General features: G+C 39.2%; 2 protein-coding genes across 2 annotated transcripts in view; one reads left to right on the forward strand and one right to left on the reverse strand.

Annotated features, from left to right (window-relative positions):
- Positions 1–16,380, forward strand: part of OCA2 (OCA2 melanosomal transmembrane protein) — a 406,012-nt gene that overhangs the window by 304,258 nt on the left and 85,374 nt on the right. The gene's annotated exons all lie outside the window — the stretch shown is intronic.
- On the reverse strand, positions 958–2,677 carry LOC115301078 (FYN-binding protein 1-like). Its single transcript, XM_029950754.1, has 2 exons — positions 2,610–2,677; positions 958–2,474 (listed from the first exon to the last, which is right to left on the reverse strand). Exons 1-2 carry the CDS (start codon positions 2,675–2,677, stop codon positions 1,127–1,129), a joined length of 1,416 nt encoding a protein of 471 aa, XP_029806614.1. The 3' UTR covers positions 958–1,126.

Raw genomic sequence — 16,380 nt, forward strand, 5'->3', positions numbered from 1 at the left:
TACCACACTATTACTACTATTCATTAGTAGTGGAGCCAGCATTAGGATTTGCATGTTTTGGAAGATGTGAAAAAATTACCTAACGTGGTATTTTCTTGGATGTTAGGGGTTTGCATTTTGTATCATGGTGTTTAGTGTTCTTAGCATTTGGAACCTGAATGCCTCACGTTTTGTTTTGGAAATGCTTTGGGAATGAGTATGTATGAGTAGGGAACACTTGTGTCCAAACACTAGGCCAACTTTCCAGGAAGGTGGTTAAAAAAAAAAAAATGTTCCACAGAGGTAACTGAAAAACAAAAACCTTCAAACGAATCTTCATAGTAAAGAGGTATCCAAAAAACCCAATTAATTTCAAAGTTCATTCTTTCGTTCTTCATTATTTTAGGGTAGTCCACATTTATATCTACTATAGTTACAACAGGACTTTAAATGAGTACATAATTAAATTGTTCGTGGATGAATCTGCAAAAAGAAAACTTATTTTCGACCCTTTACAGTTTTAATCTTAAATGTGCATACTAAATGCATACATTCTTATCAAATAATTAACATGTATTCACAATTAACAATCGGGGACAATCTTTATACAAAAATTCTGCTACTGCTACAATTTTAGAAAACATTTATCCCCCCCAGCAAGAGAGAAGGCAGTTCCACCTTTTTGAAGATAGATATTTTGAATAAAGAATATAAGATTCAATCATAATTAGAGGTTCAAATGATGGTTTTCATTTTTGTGGGATGTTTTAAAATTTCCTTCCTTATATCTCTTTATTCTTTGTCCTCATATTCCTTTAGAGAGCACAGCCATTTCTTCTCAACTTCTTTTTTTAGGGAGGGGAGGTTGCCTACTGATGGTCTAAAGGAAGTGCATTCATAATTGTTGCTGAGGCAGAAATAGAATATTTAATAATTCTTAAATCTCATTGATGCAGTCGTCCAAGATGTTAAGACCATTTTCTAAGTCCAAAGTTTCAAAACTTCATAAAGATAATCAGAATTTTATAACAAATGGTAATAAGTCGTTTTGTGAGTTCATTTTCTGTGATATCCAATAACAGGTCAGCTGAAACTCAGACTTCATATTGGCATTAAAAGAGCACAGCAGAATGAACATAGCTGAGATCTAGTCATTGTCATAGATGCAACCATCAGCAATATCATCATAGATCTCTCCATCATTATCCACCAAGGAACTTCGGAGAACATATCCATATTTTCCTTCTTCATTCCTGCAGAGAACTTTCATATCGTCTGTGCTTTGTATAACTTCAAGAGATTCACTGGGCTTCATCTGGAGATCTCTGGTCCCCCATTTTTTAGAAGTTAAGGAGGGTGCAACTTTGGTGGAATATAAAACTCTAATTTCACCATCATATTTAAACTTTTTCCTGAAGTCTTTCTCTTCTTTTTCCTGCTTTTTTAGCTTCTTGGCGTCTTTCTCTTTGGTCTTAGCCTTGGCTCCTTGACTCAACTGTGCTGGCGGGGCAGGGAAGTCAGAGGCATCCACATCGTCATAAACTTCATCTCCCGTGTCCAATTGTTTAGGTGGAGCAGGAAAAGATGAACCTTCATTATTGTCTGACTCAGAGATTTTAGGTTTCTCTCGTATACTTTTCTTTTTGTCATCTTTTCCCTTTAACATCTTCAAAATCCCCCAGGACCACGAATTGCTCTTCTCTTCAACCTGTAGTATGGAGCCATCATCAGTTTCTTCCTCTTCAATCCCATCATAAATATCATCATCTGGGGGAGGTGGGAACATCCCTCCACTTCCGCTCTGACTGTGGCTGTTAATATTGTCCTGCTCTGCAACATCATTATATACCTCCTGGTCGTCTTCAATTGGCCTTGATGAAAGAGCACTGAGAGAGTTTTTCTTCAGCTTCAGGGAGTCATAGTCAATTTCTATGGCAGTTGTTTTAATATAGCCATACGAGCCCCTGGCTCTTCTGCCCAGCCATTTTCCTTCCGGGTTGCCTGTGATGTGGATTATTTCAATTTGCTCTCCTTGCTTGAAGCTCAGTTCATTCTTTCCTCCTTTGACATCACAGCAAGCTTTTGCTTGATGGATGACTTGAATGGGGCCTGTTAGTTTAAATTTCTTCTTTATTTCTTGTTCTTTCTTTTCTCGCTCTTTCTGTTCCTTTTTCTCCAGTTCTAATCTCTTCTTTTCTTCCTTCTCTCTTTTTTGCTCTCTTTCTTTGGTTGCTTCTATGTCTTCATAGGTTTCTCCTTCACTCTCTTGTTCCTCCTCTAGATTTCCAGTACCATCAGAGTGCAGGACACCATCTTGACTTTCTTCATTTACAGGGCTTTTTATATCTAAAGGAGGTTTAATGTTTCTGGGAGGTAGACTTGGGACTGGCGGTTGTGTTGGGTGAGATGCTGGCAATGGTGGTTGGCTGGCTGGATGGGATGGTGGAGGTGGTGGAATGGAAGTAGTTGAGTAACACATTTGGCCTTTGCTGGTACTTTATGTGCCCAACACGAACATGCTGCGAGAAGATCTCTTAGGCGAATGGAGGGACGTTGAATCTCACCTCTTCCAGGAAGCCTTCTCTTCTGCTCATTCACTCTTCTCCCTCTTTTTCTGGCCTCCTGCAGACCTTTCTTGGGCTTTCGAGGGCTCATAAGGCTCTTCAGGGTCTGTTGAGTCTTGCTGTTGCCTACTCATGGCTCTTGCTATGTTCTCTTCCTAAGATTAAACAATTTTGAGTTTATTTTTGTGTATGGTATTAAAAAAGTGGTTCAGTTTCATTCTTAAAATTTTTTTTTTATTTTTGAGAGAGAGAGAGAGAGAGTGTGAGCAGGGGAGGGTCAGAGAGAGAGGGAGACACAGAATCTGAAGCAGGATCCAGGCTCTGAGCTAGCTATCAGCACAGAGCTTGACATGGGGCTCAAACCCATGAACTGTGAGATCATGACCTGAGCTGAAGACAGATGGTTAATCAACTGAGCCACCCAGGTGCCCCTCAGTTTCATTCATTTGCATGTAGCTGTTCAGTTTTCCCAAAACCAATTGTTCAAAAGACTGTCTTTTCCCCATTGCATATTCTTGCCTCTTTTGTTGAAGGCGATTTATATTATTTGCTTTATATTATATTCCATTGATATATGTCTATTTTTGTGCCAATACCATATTGTTTTTGATATAACAGCTTTGTAATACAACTTGAAAGTTAAAGTTGTGTTACTTCCAGCTTTGTTTGCTTGTTTGTTTTTAAGATTACTTTGGCTATTCAGGGTCTTTTGTTGTTCCATTTAAATTTATTGGATTCTTTCTTCTTGTGCTGTGAAAAATGTGGTTGCCGATTTTGATAGTGATTTTATTAAATCTGTAGATTGCTTTGGGTAGTATGGACATTTTAAAAATATGTGTTCTTTCAACCCATGAGCATGGAATATCTTGCCAATTGTTTCTGTCCTCCTCATTTCTTTCGTCAGTGTTTTATAGTTTTCAGAATACAAGGTTTTCACCTCTTGGTTAAGGTCATCCCTTGGCATTTTCATTTTTTTGGTGCAATTACAAATGCAATTGATTTGTATTTCCCTGATGCTGAGTAACGCTGAGCATTGTTTCATGTGCCTGTTGGCCATTTGGGTGTCCTCTTTGGAGAAATGTCTGTTCAAATCTTCTGCCCATTTATATACTGGGTTATTTGTTTTTTGGGTGTGGAGTTTGGTGAGTTCCTTGTAGATTTTAGATACTAGCCCTTTATCTGATATGTCATTTGCAACTATCTTCTCCCATTCCATCTGTTCCCTAGTAGTTCTCTTGATTGTTTCCTTTGCAGTACAGAAGCTTTTAATTTTGATGCAGTCCCAATAGTTCATTTTTGCTTTCATTTCCCTTGCCTTTGGGGATGTGTTGAGAAGGAAATTCCTGCAGTTGAGGTCCAGGAGGTTGTTTCCTACTTTCTCCTCGACGGTTTTCTATCTCACATTCAGGTCCTTCATCCATTTTGAGTTTATTTTTGTGTATAGTGTAAGAAAGTGGTCTAGTTTCATTCTTGTGCTTGTTGCAGTCCAGTTCTCTCATTACAACCTGCTAAAGAGATTGTCTTTTTTCCATTGTAGACTCTTTCCTGCTTTGCCAAAGATTAATTGGCCATACATTTGTGGGCCCAGTTCTGGGTTCTCTATTCTATTCCATTGGTCTATGTGCCTGTTTTTGTGCCAATACCATGCTGTCTTGATGATGACAGCTTTGTAGTAGAGGCTAAAGTCTGTGATTGTGATGCCTTCTGTTTTTGTTTTCTTCTTCATTATTACTTTGGCTATTTAGGGTCTTTTGTGGGTCCATACCAATTTTAGGATAATTTGTTCTAGCTTTGAGAAGAATGCTGGTGCTATTTTGATTGGGGTGGTATTAAATGTGTAGATTACTTTGGGTAATAACGACATTTTCACAATTTTTATTCTTCTGATCCATGAGCAGGGAATGTTTTTCCAATTCTAGGTGTCTTCTTCAATTTATTTCATAGTCTTCTATAGTTTCTATCATATAGGTTTTTTACATCCTTGGTTAGGTTTATTCCTAGGTATTTTATGGTTTTTTCATGCAATTGTGAATGGGATCAGTTTCTTGATTTCTCTTTCCATTGCTTCATCATTGGTGTATAGAAATACAACTGAATTCTGTACATTGATTTTGTACCCTGCAACTTTACTGAATTCATTGATCAGTTCTAGTAGGCTTCTGGTGGAGTCTGCTGGGTTTTCCATGTCATCTGCAAAAAGTGAAAGTTTGACTTCTTCTTTGCCAATTCTGATGCCTTTTATTTCCTTTTGTTGTCTGATCACCAATGCTAGGACTTCCAGGACTGTGTTAAACAACAGTGGTGAGAGTGGACACCCCTGTAGTGTTCTTGATCTCAGGGGAAAAGCTCTCAGTTTTTCCCCATTGAGGATGATATTAGATTTGGGCTTTTCATAAATGTTTAAGTAAATCCCTTTTATTCCTACTTTCTCAAGGGTTTTTATTAAGAAAGGATGCTATATTTTGTCAAATGCTTTTTCTGCATCTATCTCCAGGATCATATGGGTTTTATCTTTTCTTTTGTTAATGTGATGGATCACATTGATGGATTTGTGAATATTGAACCAGCCCTGTAACCCAGGAATGAATCCCACTTGATCGTGATGGATAATTCTTTTTATATGCTGTTTAATTCAATTTGCTAGTATCTTGTTGAGTATTTTTGCATCTGTATTCATTAAGGATATTGGTCTGTAGTTCTCTTTTCTTGCTGGGTCTATTTCTGGTTTGGGTATCAAGGTGATGCTGGCTTCGTAGAATGAGTTTGGACATTTTCCTTCTATTCCTATTTTTGGAATAGTTTGAGAAGAATGGGTATTAGCTCTGCTTTAAATGTCTGGTGGAATTCTGCTGGGAAGGCATCTGGCCCTGGGCTCTTATTCATTGGGAGATTTTTGATAACGGATTCAATTTCTTCACTGGTTATTGGTCTTTTTATACTTTCTATCTCTGCTTGTTTGAATTTTGGTAGTGCATGTATGTTTAAGAATATGTCCATTTCTTCTAGATTGTCCAGTTTGTTGGCATATATTTTTTCATATTAATCTCTAATGATTGCTTGTATTTCTAAGGGATTGGTGTAATAGATCCATTTTCATTCATGATTTTTTCTATTTGTGTGTTCTCTCTTTTCTTTCTAAGGAACTTGGTTAGAAGTTTATCAATTTTGTGTATTTTTTTGGAAAAAAACCCAACTCTTGGTTTCATTGATCTGCTCAACTGTTTTCTTGGATTCTATATTGTTTATTTCTGCCCTGATCTTAATTATTTCTCTTCGTCTGCTGGTATTAGGGTGCTCTTGCTGTTCCCCTTCTCATTCCTTTAGGTGCTCTGTTAGATTGTGAATTTTCACCTTTTCTAATTTGTTGAAATAGGCCTGGATTGCAATATACTTTCCTCTTAGGACTGCCTTTGCTGCATCCCAGAGTTTGGATTGTTGTATTTTCATTTTCATTTGTTTCCATATACTTCTTAATTTCTTCTCTACTTGCCTGATTGGCCCAATCATTCCTTAGAAGGGTGGTTTATAATCTCCACATTTTTGGAAATTTTCCAGACTTTTTCCTGTGGCTAAATTCAAGTTTATTAGCATTGTGATCTGAAAGTGTGCATGGTATGATCTCAATTCGTTTATACTTATGGAGGGCTGCTTTGTGCCCTAGTATGTGACCTCTCTTGGAGAATGTGCCATGTGCACTCGAAAAGAAGGTGAATTTCCTAACTTCAGCATGCAAAGTTCTAAATATATCTATCAATTCTATCTGTTCCAATGTGTCGTTCAGGTCCATTGTTTCTTTAGTGATTTTCTGTCTGGTGGATCTATCCATTGCTGTCAGTGGAGTATTAAAGTCTCCAGCAATTAACACGTTCTTATCAATAAGATTGGTTCTGTTTGTGATTAATTGTTTTATGTATTTGGGTTCTCCTGAATTTGGTGCTTAGTTGTTTATAATTGTTATCTCTTCCAGATGGAGAGACCCTGTAATTATTATATAATATCCTTCTTAATCTTTTGTTGCTGCTTTTACTTTAAAGTCCAGTTTGTCTGATATAAGTATGGCTACTCTGGCTTTCTTTTAGCTTTCAGTCACCTGATAGATATTTCTCCATCCCTTTACTTTCAATCTGAAGTGTCTTCAGTTAAAATGAGTTGCTTGTAGACAGAAAATAGATGGATATTGATTTATAATCCATTCTGCTACCCTGTGTCATTTGATTGGAGCATTGAGTCCATTTACATTCAGTGTTACTATTGAAAAATGTGGGTTTAGATTCATGGTGTTCTCCACAGTGTTCATGTTTGTAGTAATGTCTCCTGTACCTTGTATTCTTTGCAATATTTCCTTCATAGAATCTTTCTTAGGATTTTTTGTAGGGCTGGTTTAGTGGTCATGAATTCTCTCAATTTTTGTTTATCTGGGAACACCTTTATCTCTCCTTTTATTTTGAATGACAGGCTTGCTGGATAAAGGATTCTTGGCTGCATATTTTTATGTTCCTCACATTGAAGATTTCCTGCCATTCCTTCCTGGCCTGCCAAGTTTCATTAGATAGGTCTGTAACCACTCTGATAGGTTTTGTTTGTATGTTAGGGCTCTTTTCTCCCTAGCTACTTTCAGAATTCTCTCTTTATCTTTATATTTTTCTAGTTTCACTATGATATGTCATGGCCAAGGTTGATTCAAATTATATCTAAGGGGGTTCTTTGTGCCTCTTGAATTTGAATGACTATTTCTTTCCTCACATTTGGGAAATTCTCAGTTATAACTTTTTCTAGCATCCTTTCAGGACCTCTCTCTCCTTCTTCAGGCATTCCTATGATAGAGATACAGTTGTTTGATTGTATCACTCAGGTCTTGAATTCTCCTTTCTTGCTCCTGGACCAATTTGTCTCTTTTTTTCCCTCTGCTTCCTCTTTTTCTATAACTGCGTCTTCTACTTCACCTATTCTCTCTTCCTCTTCAGTATATGAGGTGACCGCCTCCACTTTTTTATTCACCTCATGTATAGTCTTTTTTAACTTGCCACAGCTATTTTGAAAGTCCCTTGTCATTGTATCAGTAGCTTTTCTGATGCTGTTTTCAAGCCAAGCGATTCGTTTTATGACAATTGTTTTAAATGCTTGTTCAGTTATGTTGCTTAGATCTGTTTTGAGCAGTTCTGGCTGTGACTTCTTTTGGATTTTATTTATGGGAGAGTTCTTTCATTTTGTCATTTTGGCTAGCTTTCTGACTCTTGTCAGTTTTAAAAGCTTATTGTGCATTGTACACCTGTTAGTATTGCTCTGTTAAAAGAGGCTTATTGACTGTCCAGGGCCTGTCGTTTCAGGAAGTGTTCTTTTCACACTTAAACACTTAAACACTTAAGTGTCTCTCAGTTTCTCTTGTTGTGCCTTTGATTATTTTATTTCCCTACTCAGTGATATTTGGGACTCTCTATATTGCATACGCTGGCTTGTTTCTTGGTTTAGCCTTGAAAAGGAAAACAGACAAACACATAGGGAACAAAAGCACACAAATGCACAGACAAATCAAACAAACAAACAAATTAAAAGGGGACAGTAAGAAAAGAAAAGGGAGGGAGGGGAAAGAGAAAAAGAAAAGAAGAGAAGAAAAAAATAAAATGGGGCAGAGACAATAAAGGACAATGGACAGTCTAAAAACCTATAACCAGTTGAGGGGAGAGATAAGGATGAGATAAGGGAGACTATATCTGGATGGCAAGGGAGAAAACAAGAAAAATATGGAGAAAGGAAAAAGGAAAATAAAGAGAAATTAAAAAAATAAAAATAAAAAGTAAAAAAAGAGTAAATAAATTAATAATAATAATAAATAAATACAAAAAAGCAGCAGCTACCCCCAGTGGATAGGAGTGGTTTGCTGTAGGTAGTTCTTGGGAGCTGCTCTCCAAGGCCTTGCCTTGGTGGTTGTGGAGAGAAGAATGGAGGGGCACCAAGCTCTGTTCTAACTAAGCCCTGCAAGCCACTCTTATGAGTCCAATCTCCTTTTGCCGTGGCCGAGGCAAGCTGTATTTTCCAGGCCCACCTCACTTCAAAATCCTAGTCCATGTACTTTAATGCTACCACAGATGAGGTGTACTCGCTTTGGCAGCAGGCTTCTTAGCCAGGATCTCATAGGGGGAGGGAGCTGTTTCTCTTGGCTCTTGCTGGGATTCGAGCTGCAGCTGCAGGAGTCGAGGTGCACTCCTGCAGCCCCCTGCCACTGCCAACTCCTTTCAGGGATCCCGTAGGGCTGGGGGCTGTTATTCCTGGTGCCACCTGGGATTGCCACTGCTGGAGGGGAGGTGCACTCCTGCAGGCCACTGCAACTCCTTGCCTGGATCTTTTAGGCATGGGACTGTTTTTCCTGGTGTCACCTAGGATTCGAGCTGCAGGCTGTTGGACTCGAGATGCGCCCCTGCAGCTGCCACAACTCTCTGCTAGGGGTGGGGCCTGTTTTTCCCAGTGCCACCTGGGATTCGCTCTGCCACTGCTGGAGGCGAGGTGGGCTCGTGGGCTGTTGCCTGCCGCCTGCCTCCCAGCTGGGATCACGCAGAGGGAGGGGTCTGTTTTTTTTGTTTTGGTGCCATCCTGGGTCAGAGTCGATGTAGCAGAGCCCAAGGAAGAATTCGTCAGCTATACGGGACAGGTTTCTCTCCCAAGCTCAGTGGTTTTATATGGGGTGAGAGTTTTTCTCTCCATCCAGGGTTAGGTTCTTTATCTCTTCTCTAGAGACAGTACTATGAGCATGTTCAGTTTTTCTTTCTCCTCCCTTTGTCTCTCAGGGGCTCCAAAGCTCCATGTGCTTTCTCTGTTGGGCTGACACTTCCACCTCCCCTGCACCTCTTGGGCTGGCCCGAGTTCCAATCTCCCCAGTTCCCACTCACTCAGGCATCTTTGAGGTTGTCTTCTTTCTGGAGTCTGTATTTTCTCCTCCCACTCTTTCAGATAAGAGTAATGTCCTTCTTAGTTCAATAGACGGGGCAGACAAAGTTTACAGAGCTCCCTTCTCCGCCATCTTGCCTCTTCCCCTGTTATTTCAGTTCTTAGCATTTTGGTCTCTGGTTTAAGGTGTTCTTTTTGTTGCTGTTTTTTTCTTCATATTTCCATGTGCTTATTTAAGGTATATAGTTCAGTATTTAGTTTTTTTATGTCTTTATTTTATTTTGAGAGAGAGAGACAGAAAGTGAGCGGGGGAGGGGGAGAGTCAGAGGGAGACACAGAATCTGAAACAGGCTCCAAGCTGAGCTGTCAGCACAGAACCTGAAGTGGGGCTTGAACCCATGGACTGCGAGATCATGACCTGAGCTGAAGTTGGACACTTAACCAACTGAGCCACCCAGGCGCCCCTATAGTTCAGTTTTTAGAATGTAATGCAATTTTGTTTTCTAGTTCATATTTTGTCTTTTAGAGAAATCTTTATCAGGTTCAGTATTTAGATTCTCATGTTCTGTTATTTTCTTATGAAAGCCTTGCATAGGTGAAGTCTGCTTTTATCCATGTGCTTTCATAGATGGGTTTGGCTTTTGGGGGAGGGGGGCAAAGGAATTTGAAGATTCCTAGGCTAGAGCACCGTCTGTGGTCAGTGCCACAGACTGTAGTTTTTTAAAGGATGATTTTATTTATTTATTTTTGTAGGTGAGGGAATGTCTATCAATTTTTGGTTCTTTTTTTCTTATAAGATTATTTCCTCCTCTTGCTGCCTTTCCCTTCACCTCCCAAACTCCAATGAGAACTGCTGCCTTTCTTTCTGCTGTCTTCTCTCCCAGAAAGGAATGTGTGCCAAGGCTGCTGCCTGTTACTCCGTGCATATTTGCATCCTTTTTCCGTTGTTTCTGCTCTGATTGAGCAGGTTATTTTTCAATACTTTAACATTTAGGTTGGACTTTCCTTTTATAGCTGTTCTTATTCACTCATCCTAGGAACTTTATTCCTTTTTTTCTTTCTCACGAAGTTTTCTGATTCCTCTAGCAATTTGGAAAGACCTGGAGCAGGGGCTTGAGAGCCAGCTCTGCTGAGAATTAATGTTTATTTCTTTGCTGACCAGTAATATAAAGTTTATGGTACTCTCTATCTTCTAGTTAGTTATGTTGAAGGCATGGTATCTATGTGGTTTTATCTGTACTTCTTATTGATCTGTAGAGTTTATTGTGAGCTGTGTGAAGAGCTTTGGATTTTGGTGGCTGTCATTACCTTGGCCACCAGAAGTCCCCTGCCCTCCTTCTGAAGATAGTGGTATTACTCATTTCTTCCTTGTGATCTTTTGTGATGATTGTAGGGGTACAATGGAATTTAATACTATTCTCTTTGGAGTGGGTTATTTTCTGAAGGTAGATAATACTCATGTTGAATTCTCTCACTAAACAGGAACATAGTCTCCATGGTATACTCCTCCATGGGGCACCCCTCCATGGGGTACCCTTTCTTATGACATACTTCAATAGGGCATTTCTCCATGGAACATTACCAGACAATAATCATGGTTCAAATAAAAGTTTTTCTCCAATTAATGGTGCAGATTTTTACTATTTCTTTAAATTTAGAGACACAACAAGATGAATTTTATTGTGGAAATTAACCTCCACGTTTTTATCATTTGTCCTTTCATTTACTTTTGAGATTTATTGGGACACAGCTTACTCTTATGAGCTTTAAAAAATAAGCAAGTTTGGAAAAAAATGAACAAGTTGGTAATTTAAATTAGGGAGAAAAAATATCCAGAAAGTAAACTATTTAGAAACTAGTATTCTAAAAACAACAGGCTTTGCTTAGTATGACTCAGAGGATAACAAACATTGATTAACATTAAATTAAGATAAACTGTTTTGGTCACTAGATTTTATAAAATGTTCATTCTAGATCTTTTTTGAAGGATATACAGGTGGGCACATATTTTCTCAAAGGCTAAAACTGATATAATTTAGATTTCTTTTAGGTTTATCTCTTTATTAATTGTACTGCTATAAACTCACTGAACCAGAGTTAAAATCATGAACATGGAATCAATATTTTCTGGATATAAATTTCAAGTTAGTCTCATCCATACATTAAGTTTGCTAAGAAAGAAAGGGTTATTTTCATGTGACTCTCTCCTGGTGAGAGCAGAAGTGTTCCTAAGACTTTCCTGAGCAGGCAGCCTTGTTTTGTGTCTGCAGGAATACTCAAATCCACCCACCTTTCACTCTCCTGCCCTTATACAAACATAAGGAAACTCTTTTGTTGGTTTGCACTGAGACATAAAATCATCAGCTTTAGAGTGAAACCAGTTGTGTAGATTAGCATATTCTTCAACACTTTTTTAATAGTTTATTGTCAAATTGGTTTCCATATAACACCCAGTGCTTATCCCCACAAGTACCCCCCACCATGACCATCACTCCCTCCCTCCCTTCCCCTCCCCCTTCAGTCCATGGTTCGTTTTCAGTATTCAATAGTCTCCCTTGATCTGTGTCCCTCACTCTTCCCCATCCTCTTTCCCCCTTCCTCTCCCCATGGTCCCCTGCCCGGTCTCTCCTGTTAGACCTATGAATGCAAACATATGGTATCTATCCTTCTCTTCCTGACTTATTTCGCTTAGCATGACACCCTCAAGGTCCATCCACTTTGCTACAAATGGCCAGATTTCATTCTTCCTCATTGCCATATAGTACTCTGTTGTATATATATATACCACATCTTCTTGATCCATTCATCAGTTGATGGATATTTAGGCTCTTTCCATAATTTGGCTATTGTAGAAAGTGCCACTATGGACATTGGGATACATGTGCTCCTATGCATCAGCACTTCTGTATCCCTTGGGTAAATCCCTAGCAGTGCTATTGCTGGGTCATAGGGGAGTTCTAGCTATAGTTTTTTGAGGAGTCTCCACACTGTTTTCCAGAGCGGCTGTACCAGTTTACATTCCCACCATCAGTGTAGTAGGGGTATTCTTCAACACTTTTAAGCAGTAGTCTTGAGTATCGCTAATATAAAGTGGAAGGAGTTGGGCAGGCTCAGAGCATTGGAGGGCTGTTTGGTAGAAAAAGGACTTTTGAAGGCAAAAGAGTTCCAAAAAGGTGAAGAGAGCCATAAGAGCCCAAGATACCCAGCCAGAGGATGCTATGAGAGGTGATGGAAAGAATGTTCTACTAAGCACTTATTGATTTTGCTTTCCATTTTTATGGAACCAATGACACTGTTTTGATTTGGAGTAATCCCCCTTTCCTCACTAATGCACTTCCCAGGAGGATATGTCCCAGAATGGGGGGAGGGACCCAAGGCAACTAAGGAACAATTGGAGTATGGCATACAACTCAAAGGAAATATGGGACAGTTTTTGACCAGCACCAAAAACTGTTGAGTTGTTGGAGAAGTAAAGTTTCTTCCACTCTTCAAGGGTAATATGGAAAGCCTGGGGATGTTGTATGGCATTACTGAGAGGCCACAGTCTAGGCTCTAAACCTAGAGGAATCAGAGCCAGGGCAAGGATCTTGATATCTTTGTTATCTCTATCCCTGTTATGGCTGCATAACAAGTTGCCACAAAATGTAGTGGCTTCAAGAGGCAGCAATAATTATTTTTCTCTTTAACTGTCCTATTTTTGCAGGACTTGAAAGAACAAGTTTGTTTCTGATCCACTCAGAATCAGGAGAGCCTACTCAAAATCTGGAGACTAGAATCATGTGAGGCTTGCTTACATACATGTCTTATGGCTAGGCTATGGCTCAAATGAATGAGGCATCCTAGGCATCAGTCTCTAACTCTATGTCACAGGCTTTTCCAAATTCAGAGGAAGGAATCTCCTAATGTAAGAGTAGCCATGTCACATGGTAAGAAGAGTATGAAGGATAGACCATATTGGTGAAGCCAAATTTGGAAAATACAAATGCCATGCCATTTTATCTACCTCCATACCTGTAGCACATATCATCTCATAACTCACCTTTTTCTTTAGCCATTCTGTACTGGACTTTCTATCATGTGTAACTGTGAGTTCTAGCTCATACAGAGACCCAACGAAATGTCACCATTTTATGATCCCCTTTAGAATTCATGCTGATGTAGCTGTCTTAATCAGATGAATGACTTGATCACAAATTGGTCCTTATTTTCGGTGTTCCATGATATCTAGAAGGCCCAAGTTCTTATTGAAGATGGTTTTCAAGATCCAGGAATTTCTGTATTTTAAAAAATGTTTTATTTATTTTTGATACAGAGAGAGACAGAGCATGAGAGGGGGAGGGGCAGAGAGGGGGGAGACACAGAACCGGAAGCAGGCTCCAGGCCCTGAGCTGGCTGTCAGCACAGAGCCTGATGCAGGGCTCGAACCCACGAACGTGAGATCTGACCTGAGCTGAAGTCGGAGGCCTAACCGACTGAGCCACTCAGGTGTCCCAGAATTTCTGTATTTGAACCTCCTAGGTTTTGTGACAATGTATTGTCCACTATGGCTTATTGTATGGTTCACTTTTTGGGACTGATGGCCACGTCATATTAGAGATGGTATTTGTCAGACCAATGTATTGTGCAGTACTTTGTCTTTCCTGTTCTCCTGTGGCTGACTCTTTGTCAGGAGCTACTGGTTGCTTTGGAAGACAGGTGGAGAAGCTGGTTCTACAAAATTTTGCCACCCTTAGGGGATGTGTTTTTTTTTTTTTTTTTTTTGTCCCCACACCAATCACTTCTCCAACTCTCTTATACCAACTGTGTATCCTATAATTCAATTCAATTCTTACTATCTGGAGTTAGCACAGACTCCCAGGTTTAAGGGCTCAATCCACAGGGCTGCCCCACTTCAGATGCCAGTTGCAAGTATCAGGTCCCCAGGATACCCACACTCCTACAAAGTTGGAGGTTTCCATATCCCCCTTCTTAAGGTTCAATAACTTGCTACAATTAGAACTCAGGAAAGCACTTTATTTATATTTGCCAGTTTATTTTAAAGGATACAAAATGAACAACCAGATGAAGAGGTACATAAAGCAAAGTCTGAAAGGGTCTCCTGTACAGGTGCTTCTCTTCCTATGGAGTTGGGATATTTCACCCTCCTAGTATGTAGATTTGTTTACCAACCCAGTAATTCCCAGAACCCTGTTGTTTAGGAGGCTTGTGGGAGTTTTATTAAGTTAACATGATTGTGGACATTGGTAATTAACTCAATCTCCAGCCCTCTCCTCTCGCTGAAAGTTGGAGAGTGGAGCTGAAATTTCCAAGTTTCTGATCAAGGCTTAGTCTTTCTGGTGCCTGGCTCTCATCCTGAAACTATCCAGGAGCCTACCATAAGATGCCTCATTGGAACAAAGACATTACTATCACCTTTATCAATCATGAAATTCCAAGGTATTTAGGAGCTCTGACAGGAACTGGGCACAGACATCTAATATCTTTCTAATTGTTCACCACTAGGAAAAGGGCATGGAATGTGTCTGCTGTGTGTGATGGCACATCAGCTGGGTGTTTACAAAAGACAATGCAAATTTGTATAGAGACCGTCCACCAAAGCAGGGATGAAATGTCTGTTGAGAAAGTTATTTGCTGTCAGTATTTCTTTACATGCTAAAACTTTATTCTCTAAAATATAAAATTGAAAAATGATATCATCGAGTTGCCTAATGGGAAATTTCTCTATGTCTTTGCATTGATCAAATTTCCTACAGCTAGAAAGAAATCAAATGGGACCACTTGTAGCCTAAGTGATTGTTTTCATACAAGTTGTTTTCAATGTATTATCGATTGAATGGCAGAGAATTCTTCATTCCAACCATTATGGAATTCAGAAATAATGAGCAAATTAAAGTTATTTAAAATGACTAAAAAGGCATGGCATAGAGACTTAAGAGACTTAAAATGATGAAGTAAATGCCTTTGTAGAGTGAAATAAGGTGAGGTGGGGGTGTCAGACTAATCTCAAGACAGCTTTAGTCATATTCTAAAATAGTCCTCACAAACAAAATCACATCTGGTAACTTCCTGGAAACAATGGAATGAAGTTCAGGCTTATGGATGGCAGAAATGCTGTCCATTCCTCATGTATCATTTCATGGCAGATGGCATGTTTATTGGCCTTTTTAAAGAAATATTCAAGTAAGTTAACATACAGTGTAGTCTTGGCTTACATATGACACCCAGTGCTCATCCCAAAAGTGCTCTCCTTAATGCCTATCACCCATTTAACCCATCCCTCCCAGCAACCCTCAGTTTATTTCCCGTATTTAAGAATATCTTATGGTTTGCCTCTTTTTCTGTTTTTATTTTATTTTTCCTTCCCTTCCCCTATGTTCATCTGTTGAGTTTCTCAAATTCAACATATGAGTGAAATTATATAACTGTCTTTCTCTGACAGACTTATTTCACTGCATAATACCCTCTAGTTCCAACCATGTTTCTTTTTCTTTTTTTATTTTATTATTTATTTTATTTTTCTTATTTTATTGTCAAGTTGGTTTCCATATAACACCCAGTGCTCTTCCCCACAAGTGCCCTCCTCCATGACCATCACCCCCCTTTCCCTTTCCTCCTCCCACTTCAGCCCTCATTTTGTTTCAGTATTCAAGAGTCTCTCATGATTTGCCTCCCTCCCTCTCCCTAACTCTTTCCCCCCACTTCCCCTCCCCATGGTCCTCTGTTAAGTTTCTCCTGTTAGACCTATGAGGGAAAACATATGGTGTCTGTCCTTCTCTGTCTGGCTTATTTCACTTAGCATGACACCCTCCATCCACTTTGCTATGAATGGCCAGATTTCATTCTTTCTCATTGCCATGTAGTATTCCATTGTATATATATATATATTTTTTTTTTTGGTGTGGTAACTTTATTTTTCATTTTTTTAAGAATATAACACTATTTTTTAAACATATGT

This window comes from Suricata suricatta, chromosome 9, assembly GCF_006229205.1.
Source record: "Suricata suricatta isolate VVHF042 chromosome 9, meerkat_22Aug2017_6uvM2_HiC, whole genome shotgun sequence".
Classification (NCBI taxonomy): Eukaryota; Metazoa; Chordata; class Mammalia; order Carnivora; family Herpestidae; genus Suricata; species Suricata suricatta.

Bases quoted from the DNA above. Each gene is read 5' to 3' on its own strand.
- LOC115301078 (XM_029950754.1), bottom strand. From the start codon at position 2,677: ATGAGTAGGCAACAGCAAGACTCAACAGACCCTGAAGAGCCTTATGAG. The intron at 2,475-2,609 runs GTCTGCAGGAGG...GGGCACATAAAG, and splicing joins CCCTCGAAAGCCCAAGAAAG to TACCAGCAAAGGCCAAATGT.